The sequence below is a fragment of the Talaromyces proteolyticus genome (genome assembly GCF_021365285.1).
Source record: "Talaromyces proteolyticus strain PMI_201 chromosome Unknown BGW36scaffold_2, whole genome shotgun sequence".
Taxonomy (NCBI): Eukaryota; Fungi; Ascomycota; class Eurotiomycetes; order Eurotiales; family Trichocomaceae; genus Talaromyces; species Talaromyces proteolyticus.
The window spans coordinates 1,136,229-1,157,882 of NW_025764278.1; the positions used below are offsets into that span (position 1 = coordinate 1,136,229).

The 21,654-nt window shown below is 46.9% G+C and overlaps 8 protein-coding genes across 8 annotated transcripts; 6 read left to right on the forward strand and 2 right to left on the reverse strand.

Moving 5' to 3' along the window:
• Positions 1 to 533: 533 nt before the first annotated feature.
• On the forward strand, positions 534 to 3,514 carry BGW36DRAFT_288819 (putative peroxisomal multifunctional beta-oxidation protein; the record flags this gene model as incomplete). Its single annotated transcript, XM_046210612.1, has 6 exons — positions 534 to 689; positions 746 to 973; positions 1,027 to 1,135; positions 1,190 to 1,279; positions 1,331 to 1,718; positions 1,771 to 3,514. The coding sequence occupies 6 exons, from the start codon at positions 534 to 536 to the stop codon at positions 3,512 to 3,514; spliced, it is 2,715 nt and encodes a 904-aa protein (XP_046076476.1).
• A 725-nt stretch (positions 3,515 to 4,239) lies between these two features.
• Positions 4,240 to 6,776, reverse strand: BGW36DRAFT_87192 (uncharacterized protein). The gene is made up of 2 exons (XM_046222659.1): position 6,776; positions 4,240 to 6,555 (listed from the first exon to the last, which is right to left on the reverse strand). Exon 2 carries the CDS (start codon positions 6,406 to 6,408, stop codon positions 4,414 to 4,416), a length of 1,995 nt encoding a protein of 664 aa, XP_046076477.1. The 5' UTR covers positions 6,409 to 6,555; position 6,776; the 3' UTR covers positions 4,240 to 4,413.
• Positions 6,777 to 8,533: 1,757 nt separating this feature from the next.
• Positions 8,534 to 10,334, forward strand: BGW36DRAFT_369380 (uncharacterized protein). The gene is made up of 2 exons (XM_046215128.1): positions 8,534 to 9,338; positions 9,417 to 10,334. The coding sequence occupies exons 1-2, from the start codon at positions 8,661 to 8,663 to the stop codon at positions 10,194 to 10,196; spliced, it is 1,458 nt and encodes a 485-aa protein (XP_046076478.1). The 5' UTR covers positions 8,534 to 8,660; the 3' UTR covers positions 10,197 to 10,334.
• A 198-nt stretch (positions 10,335 to 10,532) lies between these two features.
• BGW36DRAFT_369382 (O-methyltransferase) lies at positions 10,533 to 11,523 on the forward strand. The gene has a single exon (XM_046215129.1). It carries the CDS (start codon positions 10,711 to 10,713, stop codon positions 11,407 to 11,409), a length of 699 nt encoding a protein of 232 aa, XP_046076479.1. The 5' UTR covers positions 10,533 to 10,710; the 3' UTR covers positions 11,410 to 11,523.
• Positions 11,524 to 12,457: 934 nt separating this feature from the next.
• BGW36DRAFT_354883 (uncharacterized protein) lies at positions 12,458 to 14,187 on the reverse strand (the record flags this gene model as incomplete). The annotated part of the gene is made up of 7 exons (XM_046213577.1): positions 12,458 to 12,848; positions 12,919 to 13,103; positions 13,156 to 13,436; positions 13,491 to 13,626; positions 13,674 to 13,808; positions 13,852 to 13,880; positions 13,938 to 14,187. The coding sequence occupies 7 exons, from the start codon at positions 14,185 to 14,187 to the stop codon at positions 12,458 to 12,460; spliced, it is 1,407 nt and encodes a 468-aa protein (XP_046076480.1).
• A 2,256-nt stretch (positions 14,188 to 16,443) lies between these two features.
• On the forward strand, positions 16,444 to 18,637 carry BGW36DRAFT_369383 (thermophilic glucose-6-phosphate isomerase). The gene is made up of 8 exons (XM_046215130.1): positions 16,444 to 16,523; positions 16,593 to 16,788; positions 16,899 to 17,021; positions 17,078 to 17,313; positions 17,367 to 17,560; positions 17,638 to 17,983; positions 18,040 to 18,160; positions 18,209 to 18,637. Exons 3-8 carry the CDS (start codon positions 16,901 to 16,903, stop codon positions 18,406 to 18,408), a joined length of 1,218 nt encoding a protein of 405 aa, XP_046076481.1. The 5' UTR covers positions 16,444 to 16,523; positions 16,593 to 16,788; positions 16,899 to 16,900; the 3' UTR covers positions 18,409 to 18,637.
• Positions 18,638 to 19,278: 641 nt separating this feature from the next.
• Positions 19,279 to 19,956, forward strand: BGW36DRAFT_423025 (uncharacterized protein; the record flags this gene model as incomplete). Its single annotated transcript, XM_046219778.1, has 4 exons — positions 19,279 to 19,352; positions 19,410 to 19,462; positions 19,523 to 19,641; positions 19,711 to 19,956. The coding sequence occupies 4 exons, from the start codon at positions 19,279 to 19,281 to the stop codon at positions 19,954 to 19,956; spliced, it is 492 nt and encodes a 163-aa protein (XP_046076482.1).
• Positions 19,957 to 20,322: 366 nt separating this feature from the next.
• On the forward strand, positions 20,323 to 21,315 carry BGW36DRAFT_423026 (uncharacterized protein; the record flags this gene model as incomplete). Its single annotated transcript, XM_046219779.1, has 3 exons — positions 20,323 to 20,615; positions 20,684 to 20,809; positions 20,877 to 21,315. 3 exons carry the CDS (start codon positions 20,323 to 20,325, stop codon positions 21,313 to 21,315), a joined length of 858 nt encoding a protein of 285 aa, XP_046076483.1.
• Between the last annotated feature and the right edge of the window lie 339 nt (positions 21,316 to 21,654).

A 21,654-nucleotide genomic window follows, 5' to 3' on the forward strand; every position in this document is an offset into this window, starting at 1 on the left:
TCTGCAAGTCTAATTAGTCATGTGACATCGAGTCTCACAGTCGGCAAAGTAAGTCACGTGGGAAGCCGAGTATTCATGAACAGCTTTATAAATGGTATACTAGATAGTTAGATTGATATATTCAATAAGCAGCAGCACAAGTCTAATTACAACGTTAATGTTTAATTAATATTAATAAGAATATAGAGCATCACATGAAGAGTCGCGAAGAGCTGCTGCGACAGCAGTAGTAGTGCATGACGTAGCAACGGCATGTGAGAGCCGGGGCAACAGGCGGTGCTTCCGGCAGTGGGGGACGCTCCCATTCGCCGAGCTCCCCACCAGCGCGAGCCGAGGTCCAGATCAGCCGAGCTCGACTGTAGCAACTTCCGTGCCAGCATCCCGCTGGTTCTTTTGCTTCTATTCGTTTCATTTCTTTCTCCGGATTCCTTTATTACCCTGAATACCCCGTGCTCTTCTACTCCTGCTATCCATCTCCACGATCTGAATCACCCCTTCGATTTTGTTGCTTGAGCGGGGACCACAGAGACAACATGTCCGAGCTGCGCTTTGACAACCAGACCGTCGTGGTCACTGGTGCCGGTGGTGGCCTGGGAAGGGAATATGCCTTGTTCTTCGGCTCGAGGGGCGCCAACGTCGTCGTGAACGATCTCGGTGGATCCCACAAAGGCGAAGGCCACTCGAGTAAAGTGAGTCGGATGGTTTCGCCAGGACGAGAGAAAGAGTCGCTAATGTCGGTTTATAGGCTGCCGATGTTGTCGTCGACGAGATTCGCAAGGCCGGCGGAAAAGCCGTCGCAAACTACGACAGTGTCGAGAATGGCGAGGCCATTATCGACACGGCAATCAAGAACTTCGGTCGTATCGATGTTCTCATCAACAATGCGGGTATCCTGCGTGACATCTCCTTCAAGAACATGAAAGACCAGGATTGGGATTTAATCAACAGAGTTCACATCTATGGTGCTTATAAGGTGAGTCTGAATATCCGTGTCGCTTCCCAGCAATCTATTTACACTCGATGTAGTGTGCTCGCGCAGCATGGCCTCATTTCCGCAAACAAAAGTACGGCCGTGTTATCAACACTGCTTCCGCTGCAGGATTGTTCGGTAGCTTTGGTCAGACCAACTACTCAGGTACGATATCGCTCTACTACAGCGTAAATGAGCCATGATTCTGACGTTGAATAGCTGCCAAGTTGAGTCAGGTTGGTTTCACCGAGACCCTTGCCAAGGAGGGTGCGAAATATAACATCATCGCCAACGTCATCGCTCCTATTGGTAAGCTACAATAAGAAATAATGATAAGATCAATCTCTAACAAGTAGATAGCCGCCAGCCGAATGACCGCAACTGTCATGCCCCCAGAGGTTCTCGAGCAATTGAAGCCCGAATGGGTCGTTCCTCTTGTTGCCGTTCTCGTGCATTCATCAAACACATCAGAATCCGGCGGTATTTTTGAGGTTGGCGGTGGTCACGTCGCCAAGTTGCGATGGGAACGGGCCAAGGGCGCTCTTCTCAAAACCGATTCTTCTTTGACCCCACAATCCATTTTGGCCAAGTGGGACGATGTCAATGACTTCTCAAAGCCTAGCTATCCATCTGGCCCTGCCGATTTCATGAGTCTTCTAGAAGAAGCTCAAGGCCTTTCCGCAAACCCTTCTGCTCCTGATCTTGATTTCAAGGGCCGTGTAGCTTTGGTCACCGGAGGTGGTGCTGGGTAAGATGACCTTGACCATGTGAAATAAAAACTCTTGCTAAATTTCCTCCAGTCTTGGACGTGCATACTCCCTTCTCTTTGCAAAACTCGGTGCATCCGTCGTTGTTAACGATTTGGCCGACCCAGAGCCTGTCGTTCAGGAAATCATCAAGGCTGGTGGCAAGGCTGTTGGCAACAAGGCCTCGGCTGAAGACGGTGATGCCGTTGTCAAGGCTGCCATTGATGCTTTCGGACGTATTGATATTGTTATCAACAATGCGGGTATCTTGCGCGACAAGGCTTTCACCAACATGGACGACAACCTCTGGAACCAAGTGGTGAACGTCCACCTTCGAGGCACCTATAAGGTGACCAAGGCTGCCTGGCCCTACTTCTTGAAGCAGAAGTACGGTCGTGTTGTCAACACAACAAGTACTAGCGGTATCTACGGCAACTTTGGGCAAGCCAACTATGCTGCTGCTAAACTTGGTATTCTTGGTTTCTCCCGTGCCTTGGCTCTTGAAGGTGCCAAGTACAACATCAAAGTCAACACTATCGCCCCTAACGCTGGTACTAACATGACCCGTACTATCATGCCCGAAGAGATGGTCCAGGCCTTCAAGCCCGATTACGTTGCTCCACTCGTTGTTGCCCTTTCCTCTGATGCCGTCCCCGGATCTGGCACCAAGGGTCTGTACGAAGTCGGTAGCGGCTGGTTTGCCAGCACCAGGTGGCAGCGCAGCGGTGGCCACGGCTTCCCTGTGGACGTCAAGCTGACTCCCGAGGCAGTTGCTGCCCAGTTGAAGCGTATCGTTGACTTTGATGACGGCCGCGCTGACCACCCTGAGGATTCTCAAGCTGGCACTGAACGTATCTTGGCCAACATAAACAACCGATCGGGTGACCAGGCTGCATCTAGTGACGAACAGGGTATCTTGGCCAACATTGAGAAGGCGAAGAACCTGACTGCTGTCGAGGGTACTCCTTTTGAATACAACGACCGGGACGTCATTCTGTACAACATCAGCTTGGGTGCCAAGCGCACAGATCTGCCATTGGTCTACGAGAACAGCGAGAGCTTCCAGCCCCTCCCGACCTTCGGTGTCATCCCAGGATTTGACACGCAAACTCCGTACAGCCTGGATGAAATTGTTGCGAACTTCTCACCCATGATGTTGCTTCATGGCGAACAATACCTTGAGATCCGCAAGTTCCCGATCCCTACTGCGACCAAGACCATTAACGTCCCCAAATTGGTCGACGTGATCGATAAGGGCAATGCGGCCATTGTGGTATCCGGCGTCACTACCAAGGACGCCCGAACCGGCGAGGATCTGTTCTACAACGAATCCACCGTCTTCATCCGAGGCAGCGGTGGCTTCGGTGGCTCCTCGAAGCCAACTGCTCAGCGCCCTAAGGCCGCCGTCGCGGCCTACAAACCTCCCAAGCGTGCCGCCGACGTCGTCATTGAGGAGAAGACATCCGAGGACCAGGCGGCACTGTACCGCCTGAACGGTGACCGCAACCCCCTCCACATCGACCCCGACTTCAGCAAAGTCGGCGGTTTCAAAACCCCAATTCTGCACGGTCTCTGCTCGCTTGGTATCACCGGCAAGCACGTGTTCCAGAAATACGGCGCGTTCAAGAGCCTCAAGGCCCGCTTTGCTGGCGTGGTTCTTCCCGGCCAGACTCTCCGCACGGAGCTGTGGAAGGAAGGAAATACGGTTATCTTCCAAGCCACCGTCGTCGAGACTGGCAAGCCTGCCATCTCTGGTGCCGGTGTTGAATTGCTCGAGGGAGCAAAGGCAAAACTGTAAGATTTTTATAACTTGGAAGAATTGAAAATGGTTGTTCTTTTACTTTTTTGTCATGAATGGTATCTATGGTAGCAATATTGATGTTATCTGGAGAACATGATCTTTGGGTATATTAGCATTTCTTTAGTTTCTGCATATGTAGTTGAATCAACGATTACGCTTCAAACCTTTTTCCATTTGGTATAGTTTTGTTCTTGGTAGGAAATGCAATATTGGATGAACTACATGTACTAGACATTGTCAAGGAACGCAATGTCAATGAATCAACCCAAAAATTTCTTCTTTTTTTATTTTTCAGTTTACTTTAAGTTGTATTGAGAAGAGTGTTTCGCAATTCAAGAAGGTATGGTATATCAATGACTCTGACAAGAACTTTCGATATTGATTTGCTATAATAAAAGCAGAATGATGGGAAAAAAAAAGCAACAACAAGGAACCCATATACCCCCCTGCAAATCAAATCCCATTAATCTAGCGCCGTTGGAAATGAGTAACAGAATAAATCGAGTAAGGTTTACGAAAGGAAATGTGGAAATGATTGCAAAAAACATGACATATGGAATAGCTCGCAAAGTCAATTGATATATCTGTCAATTGATGGCCAGGGAATGCTCCGGGGATAAGAGGAGATGACGGGGAGATCGCTAGACGCCAATACTGATGCGGAGTAGTAAATCAACAGGATGGATAGAGACATGGGAAGAGGGATCGTCTCGGAAGCATGGGTGGGAAGGACTGAATCAAGATTTCTAATGCATGAATGGAGGACGCTCCAAGACTAGCATAGAAACAAACACAAAGATAAAAAAAGTGTAAAAAAAGCTATGCACACGAAGTATGGCAAAAAATAGATATCAAAATCGTCGCTGGCTTAGGCATATATATGCGGGACAAACTGTTTAGATCTTGATCGGTGACAAGGGAGGTCCCAACTCGGGTAACTGCGAGATGCTGCGCTCGTGTCGAGAAGGAGTGCTCTCGAGGTTTGCGGGACGGTGTTTGCGAGGAGGGGTTTTTTGATGAGAAGAAGAAGCTGGGGTTTCATCCGATTGACCAGCCTGACTGCTTCCAGAAGACGAAATCGCACGCTCGTCGGAAGTAGTGAATTGGGCTTCACGTTGACTGAATTTGGTGCCGTTGCGGGTATGGTCCTGTTTTGCTTCCTGAGCACTGTTTTGCTGTGCCTTTTCGAGCTCCTCCTTTTCGATTTTGGCCCATTCCTTCTCTGTCCAGCATCCCTGCCAGCAGTTCTTCCAGTCACAAACAAGGAATTGGAAGCAGAACCCATCAATTTTCATGGACGGCTGAAAGCAGATGCATAAATTCCGGTAGTCCATTTTATTCTGGTCCACATATGAGTGTAGAAGATTCAAATGGCAAGTGATCGCGAATAGTAGGTAATAATTGTAAGGAGGAAGCTTTGACAGCTCGTCCTTCAATAGCTGCGGAGCAGTGGTGGCACCTTCGCATTTGTCTGCGATCATCTGTTGCGTCTTCTTCGGGAATATTTCGTCAGGTAGTTCTCGCAGCCAGGCTTTGAACATGGAGCCGATAGTGTTGATATCATACAACTCCGGCTCGTCGAACAAGTTAATGTCCCCCTCCGAATCAAATCTGCGTTGCCAGTACTTGACTTCTCTGCCACTGCCGGGCACCCGATAAAGACCCTCTTCTTCACATCCCTTGTAGTTTAGGTAGTCGATGCAGCGATAGGGAAGAGCAGGCATCCAAAATTCTGTCTTGTCCCTGCAGTCTTCCAATCGTTTCGAGATTCGTGTTTTCCGGGTTTGCTCGATCAGGGGAAGGTTAATGACAGAGCAAACATAATTGTCGTCCAAGCCGACATCCCGCTCATTGGTGCTTCCGCTCCTGGTAATCTTCCCGAGGAAACCTTTGCTCGCTTTGCCCAGTCTGTCGGCGGCTCCACTTGAGCTATGTTTAATGTTGTTGAAGAGAGCGGCGGATGCACCGGAGACTTGACTGAACGACGCGGAGGTGACCATGGACGCCTGGTTCCGGTCGCGGCGGCTGGTTTGTGGGCGATTTTCCGTTGGACGATCGACCGCGCGACTTCGAGATGTTGAGTCGGCTATGTCTGTGAAGCTTCTATCCTGACGCAAAGGAGCTGATTTGAGAGACTGGGGGATCTCTTCTTTACTTTCAGTGACTCTCAGAAGAGTTGCATTGGATGGCCGACGAGGACCCGCGCTTCTGGGAGCAGAATTATCATCTACTCGGACCGACCGCGTGCGAGACAATAAGTTCGCAAATCTCGGCTTGCTCTTCTTCAAGGTTGGACCCTGCATAGACTCAGCTCCAATTTTTGCGTCTTCTCCCAGGGGCCCGCCCTGATCATCGGAGGTATCCTCTTTTCCTGTTCGACTAGCGGACTCCAGCAGATCTGGCGTCGATCCGTTCTTTCGCGCCATCGGACGCGATCGATCACGAGAACTCGCGCGACTTTTCGACGGCTGGTCGGCCGACAGCCCTGAGCTGTCAGAATTGCTGATTTTGTGGGAGGACCGTGAGGCCTTTAGGTTGGAAAAGAAGGATCGAGATGGGTCTCGACTGTGCCTAGTATCCCTAGGTGATGACGGATACTGGGGCATAGCAGTCAATCCCGGAGTAGGGGGCTCTGGGGTCTGGCCAGGCGACAGAGGGGCGGTCATGGAAGCCTCTGTTTGGGAGCGTCTGGAAACAGGGCGAATCGTCGAGCCCTTGGCTATTGAGAGAGGTGACGAAGGAGACGATTTCGGGGAGCGGGGAGTGAGAGGACTGAGCGATGAATCGGGCTTTAAGGCATCGGCACTCTGAGACCCAGGATTCCGCAGATCCTTGTTCATCTTGGTCGCAGAGAGATCCAAATTTGGCACGGGGTTCTGTTTGGACGGCATTTTGGAAGATCAAAACGGCAGTTGTATTCCAGAATAATCCGCAACGCCAATACGATTGTTACCAGACGGACAATTGTAGGCAATCAAAGGGTTAACAATGGCGGTCGCCGACGTTAACTTGCGGCGCTTAATAACGAAGAGTCGGATCTGTGAAATAAGAGCTGCAGGAGTCAGTCAAAGAGATCATGATGGTGTCTGATGTTCCTGAAACAAGCAGTGAAATTTGACAACGACATCAAAGATATCGTCTGGTGGTTCTGCGTTATGAATAGTGGCCCACAATTTGCAGGGACAAGGATTGACAAAGCGCAGAAGCAGTCGCAGCAGGTAGAAAGAATCATGAGAGTATTTACTAAATCAAGCATACCAAGTCAACCCCGTCATGGTCTATCCCCCCGCCACCAGTGTACGTTTGTCGCAGTCTCCTTTCCAAATATGCGGAGGCTACTGATGAAAATTGTTGAGTCACCAGCGATGGCGCCAAAGCGGTTTGGATGGTCGGACAGCAGGTTGCTGTTTACCTCGAGAGGGAGCGTGTGCGAGCGGATCGGCGTTGAAGCGACAGAGAAGCAGTAATGGCGGTGCGGTGGTAATTGTGACAATGTCCCAACTGATGAGACTGACTGCCGTCTTTCTTCAGGGAGACGACAGACAAGAAAATCCAAAGAGAGAAGAGAATGCTGTGCAGGGCGTGTTTTGGCAGGTCAGACTCAAGGCTCGCACGGACAAAGCATTCCTGTGTCGGGGGTAGCGTAATGCAGGCACGGCACTGTCGAGCTAAGAATGGCACGGTGCGATGCAGCAGCAGTAGTGCGGTAGTATTAGCATATAAGTGGCCGTCTAGTGATGTGCTAATGCTAAAAATGTCGTCCGAGAGGAGTGGACAGTCGCCCAGCAGCAGTGAGCAGAGAGGAGAGAGTAGAGAGTAGCAGGCGCGAGATGAGAGATGAGTGGGCGGTGGTGGAAAGGAGGGCGGCAGCGGCAGTAAGACACAGAGAAACTCAGACCATCGCCGGCCGCCGGTCTATCTACACGTAGGATACACAATTATTTTTTCTACTTGACACGAATTGAGCCTATGCCTCCACCAGCCGCCATGGATCGCAAGCTTTAGTTCGGTGCCTGGCTCGGCGGCTCTGTCGCAGCTCAGCGTCTATGATAAACTTAATATTAATAAGGGAGAGTAGGCAACTCGACGATGCGAATTCTCTCTTCAGCAATAACGGGTTAAAACCAGCATACGCCGTGATAATACTAGAATAATAATGGTTATCACTGCTGGCGAGGGCTGCGTGGGGATCCAGGGGGAGGGGCGCCGAGATCCACCCAAGGCATCCTGAAACCGACTGGGTCATCCAGGCCACGCTATTATTCTACATATATCTACGATATTATTCTGTCTATTGCATGTACGGAGTATATTATATTGTACTATATTATATTATGTGATGTTGTTTTTACGCTATCTTGGGGTTAGCAGGACCCGACAGATCAAGAAAGCAGAAGCCCATGCATATTTACTACTGCGAGAATTGAGAGGGAGCGTCTACACGCCTCGTCGGCCTGCTGAGACAACACAACATTTGAAGAACATTGGAGCAGATAATTATACCGACATCTTACAACCGGCATAATAAAGAATAATGATATAATAGTATAATAGTATAATAGTATAATAATATATCCCAATGGATGATAAAAACTATAGCCGCACGGGCCAAGGGGTACTCATTGTTGCCAGGGTCCACTGGAACCTTGTGGTTCTGAGTTGCACATATGTTTATATCCAAGTATCAGAGAATAACTGGATGTTACTGTGCAGTAAATAAAATAATAAAATCATATCGTAGCAATAATAATAGTTGAACAATAGAGAATATAATAATGTATATAATAATATCATTATTCAATAATTACGCCGTATATAGGAATGCCCCCACCCGCTCTGAAACATGGAACCAGGTGGCGTCGGCGCTAGTCCTGAAGCGTGCTAGCCTGTCTTTTACCGAGCCAGCACTAGACTAATACTAGTTAGTCGGCTGTTATGCGGATTCCGGCTCCCAGGCACAAATCTGTTGTTATTCTATCGCTGCTATCTAGTACCTTTCCTGTATACAGAGTCACAACACACACACACACACACACACACACACACACACATATATGTCCTAGCTGGTACTTGTTCTGGACACGTGCCGAGCTTCCCGTCATGGATCTTGATGGCATCTCATTTTATGAATTGATACTCTACTATGTTTCTCAGCAATGTAGTCAAGTTTCGATCCGTCCGCCAGACCTATCTCGGATCCTCCCAGGACGAGGAGCTCATCCTGGTCGACCCTGATAAACCGGTGCCTGAAAAGGGATACATCTTGCAGCTCCCTTACGAAATTCTCGAGCATATCCTCAATTTTGCTGTTCAGCAGGATGTTGATACATTGAAGAAACTAGTCATGGTATGCCACCGGTTCAGCTGGTTCGCATTACCTCTAATCTATCGTACCATCACGATCCAACTGGATCCAGGTACCAAATCACTGAGAAGGCTTCACGCTGCCCTACAAAGAAATACATGTACACATGTATTTTTCCGAGACCATTGCCAGAAACTCAATATCAGAATAGCCGATATTTGGCCTCTGCCTAGTGGACATTTCTCTATACTAGAGGATATTATCTCACAGCTTCCCAAACTGCAGTCATTGGCATTCAGTGGTGGATTCGACCGCAATCCCCAAGAAACCTGGGCTATGATTCGACTAGCCTTCCAGAACATACCTAATGTTCGCTCTCTCGCCCTCAGTCGCTTACGTGGCGGCCTGTATTTACCGGACATTTGGGACCATGTTGACTTCGCGTCGCTGGAAAGCTTACACCTCTCTGGAGTTTATCAGCCGATTTACGGTAGAGAATGCGTTCTAGATCCAAAGGTACTGCATATTATACCACGTGTACATGTAGATAATACATCTTTATTTAACACATCTGACAGTTAATTCATTCACCAGAAGCACCGGACTGCCACGTTCACCTCACTCACCATTTCCGATTACGAAGAGAGCCCCGAAGCAACCGAGCAACTCCTTCGGTGGCCAAAGTCGTTGGTTAATTTCCATCTTCAGAGCCTCTATAACAATCGCTTTACCATGGACCTTCCGATGTTCAGTACATGGCTCTCTATTCATAGAGATACGCTTCGCTCGATCCATATCGGATCTCTATCTCCCATGGGCAGAAGCGACCTTTTTAACGCAGCAGACTTTCCTAATTTAGAGGTCCTATCACTTTCAAGATGGCAGTTTTTAGGGCTGGAATTGCAGTCAGGAAGAGAAATGACATTTTCTGAAGCGGACGCTGATTTGTTACTGGGCCCCAACCTCCACACATTTGGGCTGGACTTTTCGGTACACGATCAGCACAGCGAGAACTTTGAGGATTTCGGAGACCCAGAAGAAAATTGGATAAGGGGGCTCGCGAGAGCTGCAATAGCCAGGAAGGCGAAACTACGGAAAATCGGAATTACATTTACTCCGCTGACCTGGTGGTTGCGCAAAGAGCATGGGTATCCGTGGGATCGCATGGATAAGGTGCATGCCGAAATTTGGCCACACGGATTACGGGTGGAATATAACGAGCCGGTGTTGACAAGGGATGAGTGGCTGAAGATATTCGATCCTAGCCCCAGTCCGACAATGGATATTGAGTCATCTGTTTCAGAGAATGAGGACTCGGGTTTTACTTCTGAGGAACGGGATATAAGAGATTTTTTAATCGTGCGTCACCCATGACAGCAGTGACAAGACGGCTCGTGGAATACGTGGTGGAAGCCCCATTTCTGTGTCGTAAAGGATGCCATTTATCTATGTCTAGTTCAAGGCAACACGTAATTACCTCCAAATATTAGCATCGGATTTAATACCAAAAAACCCTAATCTGACTGCTCAGAGCGAATCTGACAACGCATGCTAGTATTGTACATTAAATCCGACCGTCGTGGAGAAGGATACTGGCTCGGATTTTGCAAGTCAGCGTCCCGCGAGTTATAACCGAGCTCGGACTTAGTATGACGACTGCCTTGACAATTGATGCCCATAGCATCATTATAAAGACAAGCAAAACCTCCTATTTTTTAATTTAATTTATTATTGTTTTCATACAAGCAATATAATTATCTCAAGTCTATTCAAAAGTGTCTAGTATACATTTGCCATATCCCAAGTACGTTACAGGGCTAGGGCTTTTCTCTTCAAAAGGTATACGCGCGACCAAAAAAAAAAAAAACAAACACCAAAACCGTTCAAAATGCCTATTAGAACAGCCGCCCACTCTATCGAAATAGAATCCTACGTCGAGACCCATCTCGTCCAGCAACAACCAGGTCTCATCCACGCCCGTGAGAACAGCCTCAAACATGGCATACCGACCATAGCCGTCTCCACAGTGCAGGGGAAATTCCTCTCTCTGTTGACTAGCTTAAGCGGAGCACAGAATGTTCTGGAAATAGGAACTCTAGGCGGTTACTCCAGCATCTGGTTTGCGCAGACAACCAAAGCCCGCGGCGGAAAACTGACGAGTATTGAAATCGACAGCAGTCGGCGAGAGGTCGCGCTTCAGAATCTGCAGGTAGCAGGCATAAATGTGCCTACAGAAGCAGAAATTCTGCTTGGAGCTGCACTGGACGTCCTGCCAAAGCTCGCAGAGGAGATCAGCGCCGGAACAAGGCCGAAGTTTGATTTTGTCTTCATCGATGCAGATTGGGAGAATCAGTGGCGGTATTTCGATTTGGCGGTTGGTCTTTCGAAAGGAAAAGGAAGTGTCATCTATGTGGATAATGTGGTGAAAGAGATCCTGGAAAGTGGCATCGTGGGGCCGGAGAAGAGAAACGAAACTGTTACTCCGTTGGTAGAGAAGGTGGGACAAGATGGTAGGGTGGAGGCAGTGGTTATGCAGACAATCGGTGCCAAGCAGCACGACGGGTTTCTCATGGCTGTTGTCAAATAGTTGATGCAAGTTTTCGGAGTTACACTTAGCTATTGCTCGATGGTACGTACACTCCCTTTGATCCAAGTTAGGGTTAGGGCTAGGGCTAGATTTAATGTGAAATTGAACAGTATGAACAATCAATGGGAATAACAATTAAAACGCCTCAAATATATATATTCGGGGTAGTATCGTAGACTCTAAGAAGCTATCAATCGAGAATACCGAGAAGGAATACTAATATAGCCGAAACGTTAGGCTAGACCTGCTGGTGCGAGGCTTAATTTTGTCCCGGATCTCGTTCAGGATCAGATTAATGAAACGATCATGAGTCGCTTTGTCATAAACCCCTCAAACAGTCAAACCTTTCAATTGAAGCTGACATGACTACTGCCCGGCTTAACCCCAAGTTCTAGAGATTATCACATCCTTATAAAAATACATCCATATAAAAATCACGATAAAGCACCTCTGGAAGAAAGTCCGTTTGCTATTGGGGTTTATTTTCGAACTGAATTAAACACAGTTTGAAATAAAAAAAATATAATTAAGAAGGGAGATGAAAGTGCTTAGCTGAAAGTGATCTGCTCTGTTAGGGTATAACACCCCTAACAATTTGGCCGTTTATTTCGCCAATCCAACCCTAACCCTAATTTCTGGACCCGTGTCTTAACAGCCTTTGATAAGGATATGGGCATCAACACGCGCTCCGTCCAACTTATACATGAATCCACTGTTGAACAAGCATAAATTTTCTCATATATTTCTTCTAAAAGAATCGACATCAACAAAAAAATGAGAGAAAGGGTGAGCATCCAACATTATTACTAGCAGCCGTCTCGGCTTGTCATTAATGTTCCGATGACTTATGTAAAACTAATATCAATTATTATAGACCAAATTGAATATATTGAAATACTACTGTAAAGTAGACTAATCGAACGAAAGTAATGGGACATAGCAATAAATCAGGTATCATGCCTGGCTTCCCCGAAACGGTATCCCCAACAACATTTCTGTGCTCTACCACACAGTCTCCCTTCTCTTCTCATCCATATTATTAGATAAATTAGTAGTACTTAGGATTCTCGGGATCAGTCAAGTCGTAAATAACCGACGAATGGGGCTTTGCACCTCCGCGGTTCTCAAACTCCTTGCTGAAATCAATAGAACGATTGAAATGCAGACTGCCATCATCGTTGATATCAATGTAAAGAGCTCTAAAGTCCGCAGGGGTATTGATGATACCAATTTCACCAGTCTGCACAAAGTAGTCGGTCACGGAAATATGTTTCTGGTCGGGCGTGACCTTGATGTAGTGCGGACCAACGGTGTCCTGGTCCTCATCTGGGTCATCGAGGCGTTTGATGTTGTTCAAATCGGAGATGTCAAGAGCAGCAATGTGATTGGCGGTGGTGAGGGTGAAGTAGGCAAAGTTGCCATCTTGCGTGAGGTCAGAGCTGATCAAAGTAGTTAGTTATCAAACTTCGATGGGGGCTAGGAAAATTGATCTGCGAGGAGACAACATACTAGATGGCGACGGTATCGCGAGCCTTTTCACCAAGATCATAGAGCAATTCTGCAGTTCCTTGCTTGCCATTTGCGTCCTTGCGGAAAGGATAGAGAATCCAGACCTGCCCAAGATGCACAGCTGTGGCAATGGCGGCATTTTCCGGGTTGTTGGGAATGAATTTTACATCCTGGATACCTCCTCCCTAAAGATTTGTTAGATTGTAGGCAGAGCCATGTGGCAGATAAGGAACGTACATCAGGGATGGTGATTGTGTTGAGAATGGTGTGAGTCTTCAGGTCCCACAACCTTAATGTGTTTGCATGCTGCACTCCGAGACTGGGCTTGAGAATACTGAGTGGAACGACAAAGTCAGAAGTAATAGCAATCTGCTTGTCAAAGTCGACAGTCAATCCGTGGGGAGAGAACTGCTCGCCGAGAATGTTGAGGGTGCCCTCGACATCCTCAGGCCATTCGTGGATGATGTTGAAATCGGCATCGGTTTCTATCAGACGGCCAGGACTAGTTCCGAGAGCAGCTAAAAAGAAACACCATATTAGGCATGATCCAAGGTGGGGAAGGAAATTCTTACAGCCCATGTAAGTGATGTAGAAACCACCATCAGGCTTGGCACGAATCTCATCGGTAATGGAGGATAGAATGGCCCGGTTGCTCTTCTTAAAAGTGGGACGGTAGGGGTCCGAAGTGTCAAAATAGTATGCGGTATCCTAGTAACTAGTTAGAAAAGGCTTCAGATGTATAGTTGAATACCAACCTGGGTCTTCAGCAGAGAAAGCAAGCCACCGCCAACAATTGTTTTGCCGTCGAGAGAAGGAGTCAGATGGTGAGGGTCGTTGCCGCTGGTTGGCACATCAGTGATCCAGAGTAGAGTACCGTAAGTGTCCTGAATCTATTAGGCAACCTGGAATATGAAGTTGAAAATAAACACATACGTCGTCAAGACTGAATGTTGCTAAGAAGTCTGTATACATCCGTTTATTAGCCCATTGGTCCTGAAAGACCGTGAGAGGAAACTAACCTGCATGTGCCTTGTCCCCGGCTCCAGTCCAGTAGTATCCAATCTTTTTAGGCTTGATATCGCTGGCAGTGAATGGAGGACTGTCCAAAGGTGGAGTTGGAACTTGTAGAATGGGCAAAGGCGGGACAAGACCAGGCAATGCCTCGGTCACACCGGGGATCTTGGGGATTAAGGGTGGGAGACTGATATCCAGTGGCTTTGCTTGAAGCAGCGGAGCAAGTCCCGTGAGGAAAACGATAGAATAACGCATGATTATTATTGGCTTGCAATCAATTACTGTTCGAAGCAAGTGGAACAAATAACAATGATCTGGTGGAGAGAAAAGGAGAAAGTTTGAGCAGATTATTTATATTATATATACCTGTTGCCATTCACACTTGTTTTCGAATCAACTTAAACATCTCAATATAGCTGGAAATGTGTAAAATCAATATTTCATACGCAATTAATTGTTTCCATGATGAAATTCACCCTGATCCTTTCCTTTGAAGCTATGAGATTATATGGATTCATGATGGGAACGAATGAAGACGAAAAGAAATGATGCCATTCAGGGAGCCTGCTCAGCTTGTAGCTGAAAACTTTCCGAGATATCATCCAGCATCACAATTCCTAGTAAGGGCACTAACTTTCAATACACACCGATATCACTCAATATTTGGACGTTCGATCCAAGCTGCATACGCTATTGTTTTCCTAGAGTTCATGCATGAGCTTCCAAGAGAAATAATTTAAAATGCATCCGCGGTAACCGGATAAAAGCTTCTTTTGACTATCCTCATTTGCTCTCTTGATGATGATTGGAGCGATGACAAGACGGGCAACACTAGCCAGCCTTGTTGAAGTGTGGCTCTTGAACGCTGTCCCTAGTCCCTAATCGCCACCGCACAGTTGCAGATCTTATAGCTCGAGAGGATGTGATATTTGGACTTGGCTGGCTTGGCTATTCTTTTGGCGTCATTAGCTGTACCCGTGCGTTGGAATTGAAGCTACAGTCGTGCTTTGATCCATCTGGTGGACGCTTAAAGCCCTGCTGTAAGAGTTTTGCAATGATCTCGGGATCTGCTAGAAAAACACGGCGACATCGAGACGATCACAGTCACTTCTGCCCAAAATGTAACCAGTTGGTTTTCATCAAAAATGGAAATTGCATCTATTAAGTCACGAACTAGCCCTCTTTGCTCTACCCGCTATTATTACCAAAAACGATACTAAATACAGATCCTAGTAGCGTAGGCACCATTAAACTTTATGTTTATCCAAATCCTGGCTCCAGACTCTGGTCTATTACTCATATAGCTTGTCCCAAACGTGATACGAAGATTTCTCACGTCATGCATTGCTACCAAAGCTTATATGCGGAGAAAACCTGTTCCTGTCAGCGCGGGATGTCCCTTTTAGGAAAGTAGTGTTTCCTTTCTAGATGAAATAACATCTCAGCTATGTTCGGAAGTGACTATGGAAATCAATCACTGAGCCTCGTGACGCGGAGAAATTTGGAGGACAGAAAAAGAAACGACTTGCAGGTGCTTGTATAAAAGTGGATATGCATTGGAAGGGGATGGCGTGTGGGGGAAATAATCATGGACCTGAATAAGTCATCCATAGAACTCTACCCCTGACGAGGATAGGTGGAACCTCGTTTGGATCAGTGCCAGCAAAAAAAGAGGCATAATGTATTAATTTGCTTACAATAAAATATGTATTATGTGAATCAGCCTAAATATTGTAATAACACCAAAGATCCTCATTAATCATGCAATATTCGCTTACATATATATACTCTTGCTTTTGACGGGACTTGCTAATGCTAATATTAGGATCGTAATCGTAACCCGCTTTAGGAGCTGTGGGATGACGAGAAGGTTCGTATTAACCAAAAGCTTCTTTATTTCAAGTGAACATATTAGCGTAAGTTAAACCGGGTATCGACATCGTCCCCGCATGTACTATCCTCCCTATATGTCATCGAGACTAATCGGCATGGAAAAGCATGAGCCGCTAAACGTGATTCTTGGCATAAATTATGAATAAATTGCAAGGCCAGATCAAGAAATCTTTTTTAAAGCCTCATCTGAAAGGGCTAGCATTAAGAGTGCAGAGCTGACTAGTGCGAGGAATATCCTTACTTATTTCCGAATTGAGATAGCATTTACGCCACCAATTTATTCACATATTTCCTACTAGACCATTCTATCTGGATGGGATTCACTTTGCTAGAGTTAATACCTGACAGCTAGCCATTGGTTACCTGGGATATTTTGTTGGTGTAGTATAACATGCATGTACTCCAACACTGCGGTTCGTTGATTGTGCTCCGCACAGGCCCGCACACTCGTAGAATTAGTCAATTATTTCCCGTGATATTATTGTATCATCAATGCCGCATTCATCTAAGTAGGAAGAAGCAGAAGAACAGAGCGGCGGTCTACATGGGCGGAATGGTCTTGGCATGCGTGCTGCCAAGTAATGGCGACATCTTACTTCAACATCACTCATCACCAACAACGACTGTTGGACAACCCCAGGGCTCAAGCATCAGACACATTCCAATTATTCAGCTGGAGGCGCGCTAACCACCACGAAGTATGCTATGACCCTAACATCGATGTCTCTAAACAACTCCAATGCTCATTCTTGTATATCGCAATTTAGGGATGCCGCGGCCGATCGTCCTTTTACTTCGTCCGGCTTGAATTAGTCCCACCATTTGAACTACAGTTTGATGACTTCTAATCTATAGCGATGGGCCGAGCCGTTCGTGCAAATAGCTTCACCATAGCTTCGATGTCATCATTTCGAAATGATATCGTGACATGAAGTAAGAAATCGATCCATGATGATTCGAAATGTAAGCTTGTCAGAAAATTGCTATTTATCACCCTGGCTGCCCAGCCTTGGAGCATTCTTGGCTTCCACTACTTCCATATCATTTACTGAGTTGTCAACCACCGATTTCAGTGATGCATTTCCTCGCCTTTTCTTTGCTAGGCCTAGCCTCAGCTGCAAGCATCCAGAAACGTGACGGTTTCTCTGATGGGGAACCGATCAATGATGCGACCGGAAAGGGTGCTCCTATTATCGGTAAATTGCTTGACGTACCTGTCCCAGTTGATATACCTGACTAATCTTCTATCTAGGGGGGACTAATCACGAACTCGACCTCCAAAACCCTGACAACCTGGGTCGCCAGTCCACTGACGCTGGATATGTCCCTAATCTGAAATGGAGTTTCTCCGACTCCAAGACCAACATCTTCCCAGGGGGCTGGAGCCGTGAACAGATCATCACAGATCTCCCGTTGAGCACTGACATTGCTGGCGCGCAGCAGCACCTGAAGAAGGGCGCCATTCGAGAGCTCCACTGGCACCGGACTGTAAGCGATTTCGTATAACGGTTACTCTCTACGTGAGGATACTGACTGTTTAGGCTGAATGGGGGTTCTTGTACAATGGATCTCTTCTCCTATCCGCTGTCGACCAAAACGGCCAATACCAGGTTGACAGACTTGAAGCAGGCGATGTGTGGTACTTCCCACCAGGTATCGCGCATACTGTTCAAGGTCAGGATGACTCGAATGAATACTTGTTGGTCTTTGACGACGGCGACTTCGAAGCTCAGGGGTATGCGGACACCTCACTACACATCTATCTCCTTATCACCTGGTTCCTCTGTTTCGTCTGGTTGCTAATTATATAAGAACAACTTTCATGATCGACGACTGGGTTGCCCATACGCCCAAGGACATCCTAGCCAAGAACTTTGGTGTCGATGCGTCCGTATTCGATAATGTGCCTCCGACATTCCCCTATATCCTGAATGGCACTGTCAGTAACGATACTCATATTGTTGGCCCTGCCGGTGCTCTTATTGGCAACAGTTCCTTTGTGTATCATGCCAAGGACCATGCGCTGGAGAAAGTCCCTGGTGGCGGTGGTACATTCCGCCGTATTGACTCTACCACCTTCCCTGTTGCTACGACTATTGCGTCTGGATTTTTCACTCTGGAACCCAAGGGCCTGCGCGAATTGCACTGGCATCCTAACGTATGTCCGCTCTCCTAAAATTTGTCTCCTAGCATTATGAATAACAAATGGTATAGGCTCAAGAATGGGTATACTTCCATCAAGGAACAGCTCGCGCAACCGTCTTTATTGGAGGCCAGAAAGCGCGCACCTTTGACTTCCGTGCTGGTGATACTGCTGTCTTCCCTACCAACAGCGGTATGTTATTCATCTCCTATAAGGTAATCTTCTGGCTAACATGCACAGGTCATTACATCGAAAATACATCGGATAACGAAGACCTCATTTGGATTGAAAACTTCAAGAGTGACAAGGTTGAGGACATTTCTCTCACTCAGTGGCTTGCACTGACTCCTCATGATGTTGTTGCCACCGTTCTCAAGATCCCCGTGGAGGTTGTGGACCAGTTGAAAGCCGAGAAGCAGATCCTGATTAAGGGCAATTAGGAAATTGGCAATGCTGGTGGTGAATAGTGTTTGATGTCAAAACACGTTGGATGTGTGCTATATGTATTCAGCAGGCAGATGGAAGGGGTGGTTTAGTACGCTACATTCTATACGGCTATCAGTCCTATTAATTAATCATTAATTTTCTATTTCAAGCAATTACCACAATATCATGCGTGCCAATATTTATATATCCTGCAGGTATCACTATCACTTCGTATTCTACTTGCGACTCTCTAAAGAAGGGTCTGCTTGTCTTAAGAGCCTTTGATAGGGGCCTTTCGAAATACAAGTTGTTCTCAACGATGCATTTATGTTTGAGTTGTCCTGATTAGAACATCTGAGACGTTTCGTCATATATAATGCCAGAAAAAGCAGTTCCACATCAATTGATGTATCAAATTGATTTTATGCTATTTCTTATTTTCATTCTTAGTTTCGTAGTTCAAAGAATAAGAGGAGTTCATATACAAAAATAGCCCATGTGTAAATGTTTGACCCTTGATAAAGCTGTTTTGTCATATTCGCAGAGAAGAGAAGTGTACGGCGGTGATACGCTGTGGATATCAGGCTGCCCACTCTTCAACGGATCAATCAATAAGCTAAACTGGGGTTGCCCGCATCTCAGATTCGGATGCGGATGCAGCCTTGAACCGACACTAGCAGGAATCCTGTCCACGCTCTCAAAGTCCGACGTAAACTCCGAACGCTTGACACCCCTTATTGCCGAGGGAAGGAAATGTTTGGAGTCTGCGAGCCTGTCTGGGAGCCTCTAATCACACTATTGGGATTATTGTCAGACACACCTTTGTTGAATGAGAGAGCAACCGTCATTCCCCAAAAAATATTATACTCCTGAAGTCACTCAACATGGCTTCAGTTTGGGATACGCCTTTGAATGTTCCCTTTGTGATCTCGACCTTGTTAGTCGTGTCCGTGTCTGCGTTGGTACTGTCCACTCCAGAAACCCCTCAAGTATCCCTTAAATCAATGTGAAGAAGGGAGAATAGTCTGGGCCAATGCGAACAAGCTACTCCTGGATGGGCAGAGACTGGTTAATAGACAAGCCACCCTTTCATGATCGAGAGCGACGACTAACCGACGTTACTGGAAGGGCTGACGGCCGGTTTTTGCTTGGTCGCCGACCGTAAACTCATGTCATACCTTCCACCGCACTATGCGGACTATATCAAGAATGACCATCGCTTCAGCTTCACGGAGTTTGCGCATTGGGTTTGTGGGCTAAGCAAGATGAGAAGTGCAGTGTATAGGACATGGCCCACGGGCTAATGATCTACAAAGGATATAATAGGCTATCTGCCATGGTTTGAGCCTTTTGGAACGCTGCTTAAATCGGAGATCTCCATCGATGTCGTCCAGAAGAGACTGTCGCTGAACATTGAAAGGCTCAGCGCCACTGTTTCCAACACAATGGCTGACGTTCTCCAAAGCAAATGGGGGGACGAAAGCGATTTCTATGCGGTCCATCTGCATCAAACCGTCCTGTTAGTTTTCAACCACTCCGAGGAAAATGATTACTTTGGGTGAACTCTTGTATATTTTGATTTACGATTTCATTTTGGTTGTTGAAAACTTGTATACAATGTATAGGTTCGTAAAGACACTTGCATATCAGTGGATATAATTAAAACCAAGATGGATCTCCAAGTGGTGAGCGAATAGAACCTTAAGCTTACATGCTTCGGATCATCGTATCCGTCCCGCCATAACAGAAAGGAAACAGAGCACAGGGTGGAAGTGATTCTGGTCGGATTGGATGAAGGAGATACGCTCTTAACGCCGCTATTACCACCTATTGCCTGCCATAATATCTGCCCTTTCCAATCTTCCACTCCGCCTCTTACCACACAAAATTCTAGTTCCAGAACAAATATTGACTTTGCCTCGTTCAACATGGCAGGATCACCCCTCACTTGGCTGATCACCGGTGCCTCGTCCGGCCTGGGCGAGTCCCTGGCTCTGAAAGCTCTCGGGGCCGGCTTTAATGTCATCGGCACCACTCGCGACGTCAGCAAAGCACAAACCGCCTGCCCGGATTTTGAAGACAAAGGTGGTATCTGGCTGGGGCTCGACCCTGGGAAGAAGGATGCCTACGAAAAATTCGCTAAGTGCTGTCAGGAACATGACGTGGATGTTCTAGTCAACAATGCGGGATATGCATTCATTGGTGGTGTTGAGGATACCAGGTAAGCCCCAATTCCAGCTGCTAGGTATTTTGTGAAACGGGACTCACTTATATCAATGTGTTGTGCAGTGAGTCCGACATCCGTGATCAAATGGAAGTCAACTTTTATGGGCCGCTTCGGACTGTCCAGGCCTGTCTCCCGGTCATGCGTGCCAAAGGCTCTGGTCACATCATCCTTATTAGTAGCGGTTCTGGGTACGTGTATCTCCTAGCTTGACCATACCAGTATGGATTTGCAGGCAGGATCTGACGGAAAGAACAGATTCATTGCACGGCCCGGACAAGCGACCTATTCCGCTAGTAAATTTGCGATTGAGGCAATCCACGAGTCGCTTTCCTATGAGGTCAAGCCCCTTGGTGTCAAGGTCTTGATCGTGGAACCGGGTGCCTTCCGGACGCCATTTTCGAGGAGGATCCTGACACCTGCTGGGTTAGAAAACGGTTTCAGTGACGGCTACAAGGGCACCCCAGTCGAGCAGACAATGACCAGATCGCTGCATCTCACGTCGATTCCGGACTGGGTGAAAGGAGACCCCGATAAAGCGGCACAGGCAATCATCAACGCCACTGTTGAGGGCTACGATTATCTTCGTCTACTGCTAGGCAAGGATTGTGTGGTTGCACTTGAGTCCAAGATTAGCGAGCTTCAGAGGGACCTGGATGCTACTAGACCGATTGCCACCGCTACCGACGTTGACTGATGTCTTGGTCAGGAAAAGTACCGGAAGGGAGCAAATAGGCTATGAATAAACTTGTTATGTAGCTTAGAAGTGATTGGCTAGGATAATGTAAGAGACTTGAGATGTGTCTTTGCTACGAATATTACAATTTTCAACATTTATGTATATTAAAATATTGAAGTTAAAAAACCTAAAAACTGTGTAGGGAATTGTTTCTTTATATGTTTGGACTGTTAATTGCTAGCCTGTTAAATTATCCATCGCTAGAATATCCGCGGCTAGAACTTGCATATGTCCTTTTTACTTCCAGGGTGGTTGTTTGTTTGGTGGTAAGAATAGAGGCTTGTAAAGATAGATACT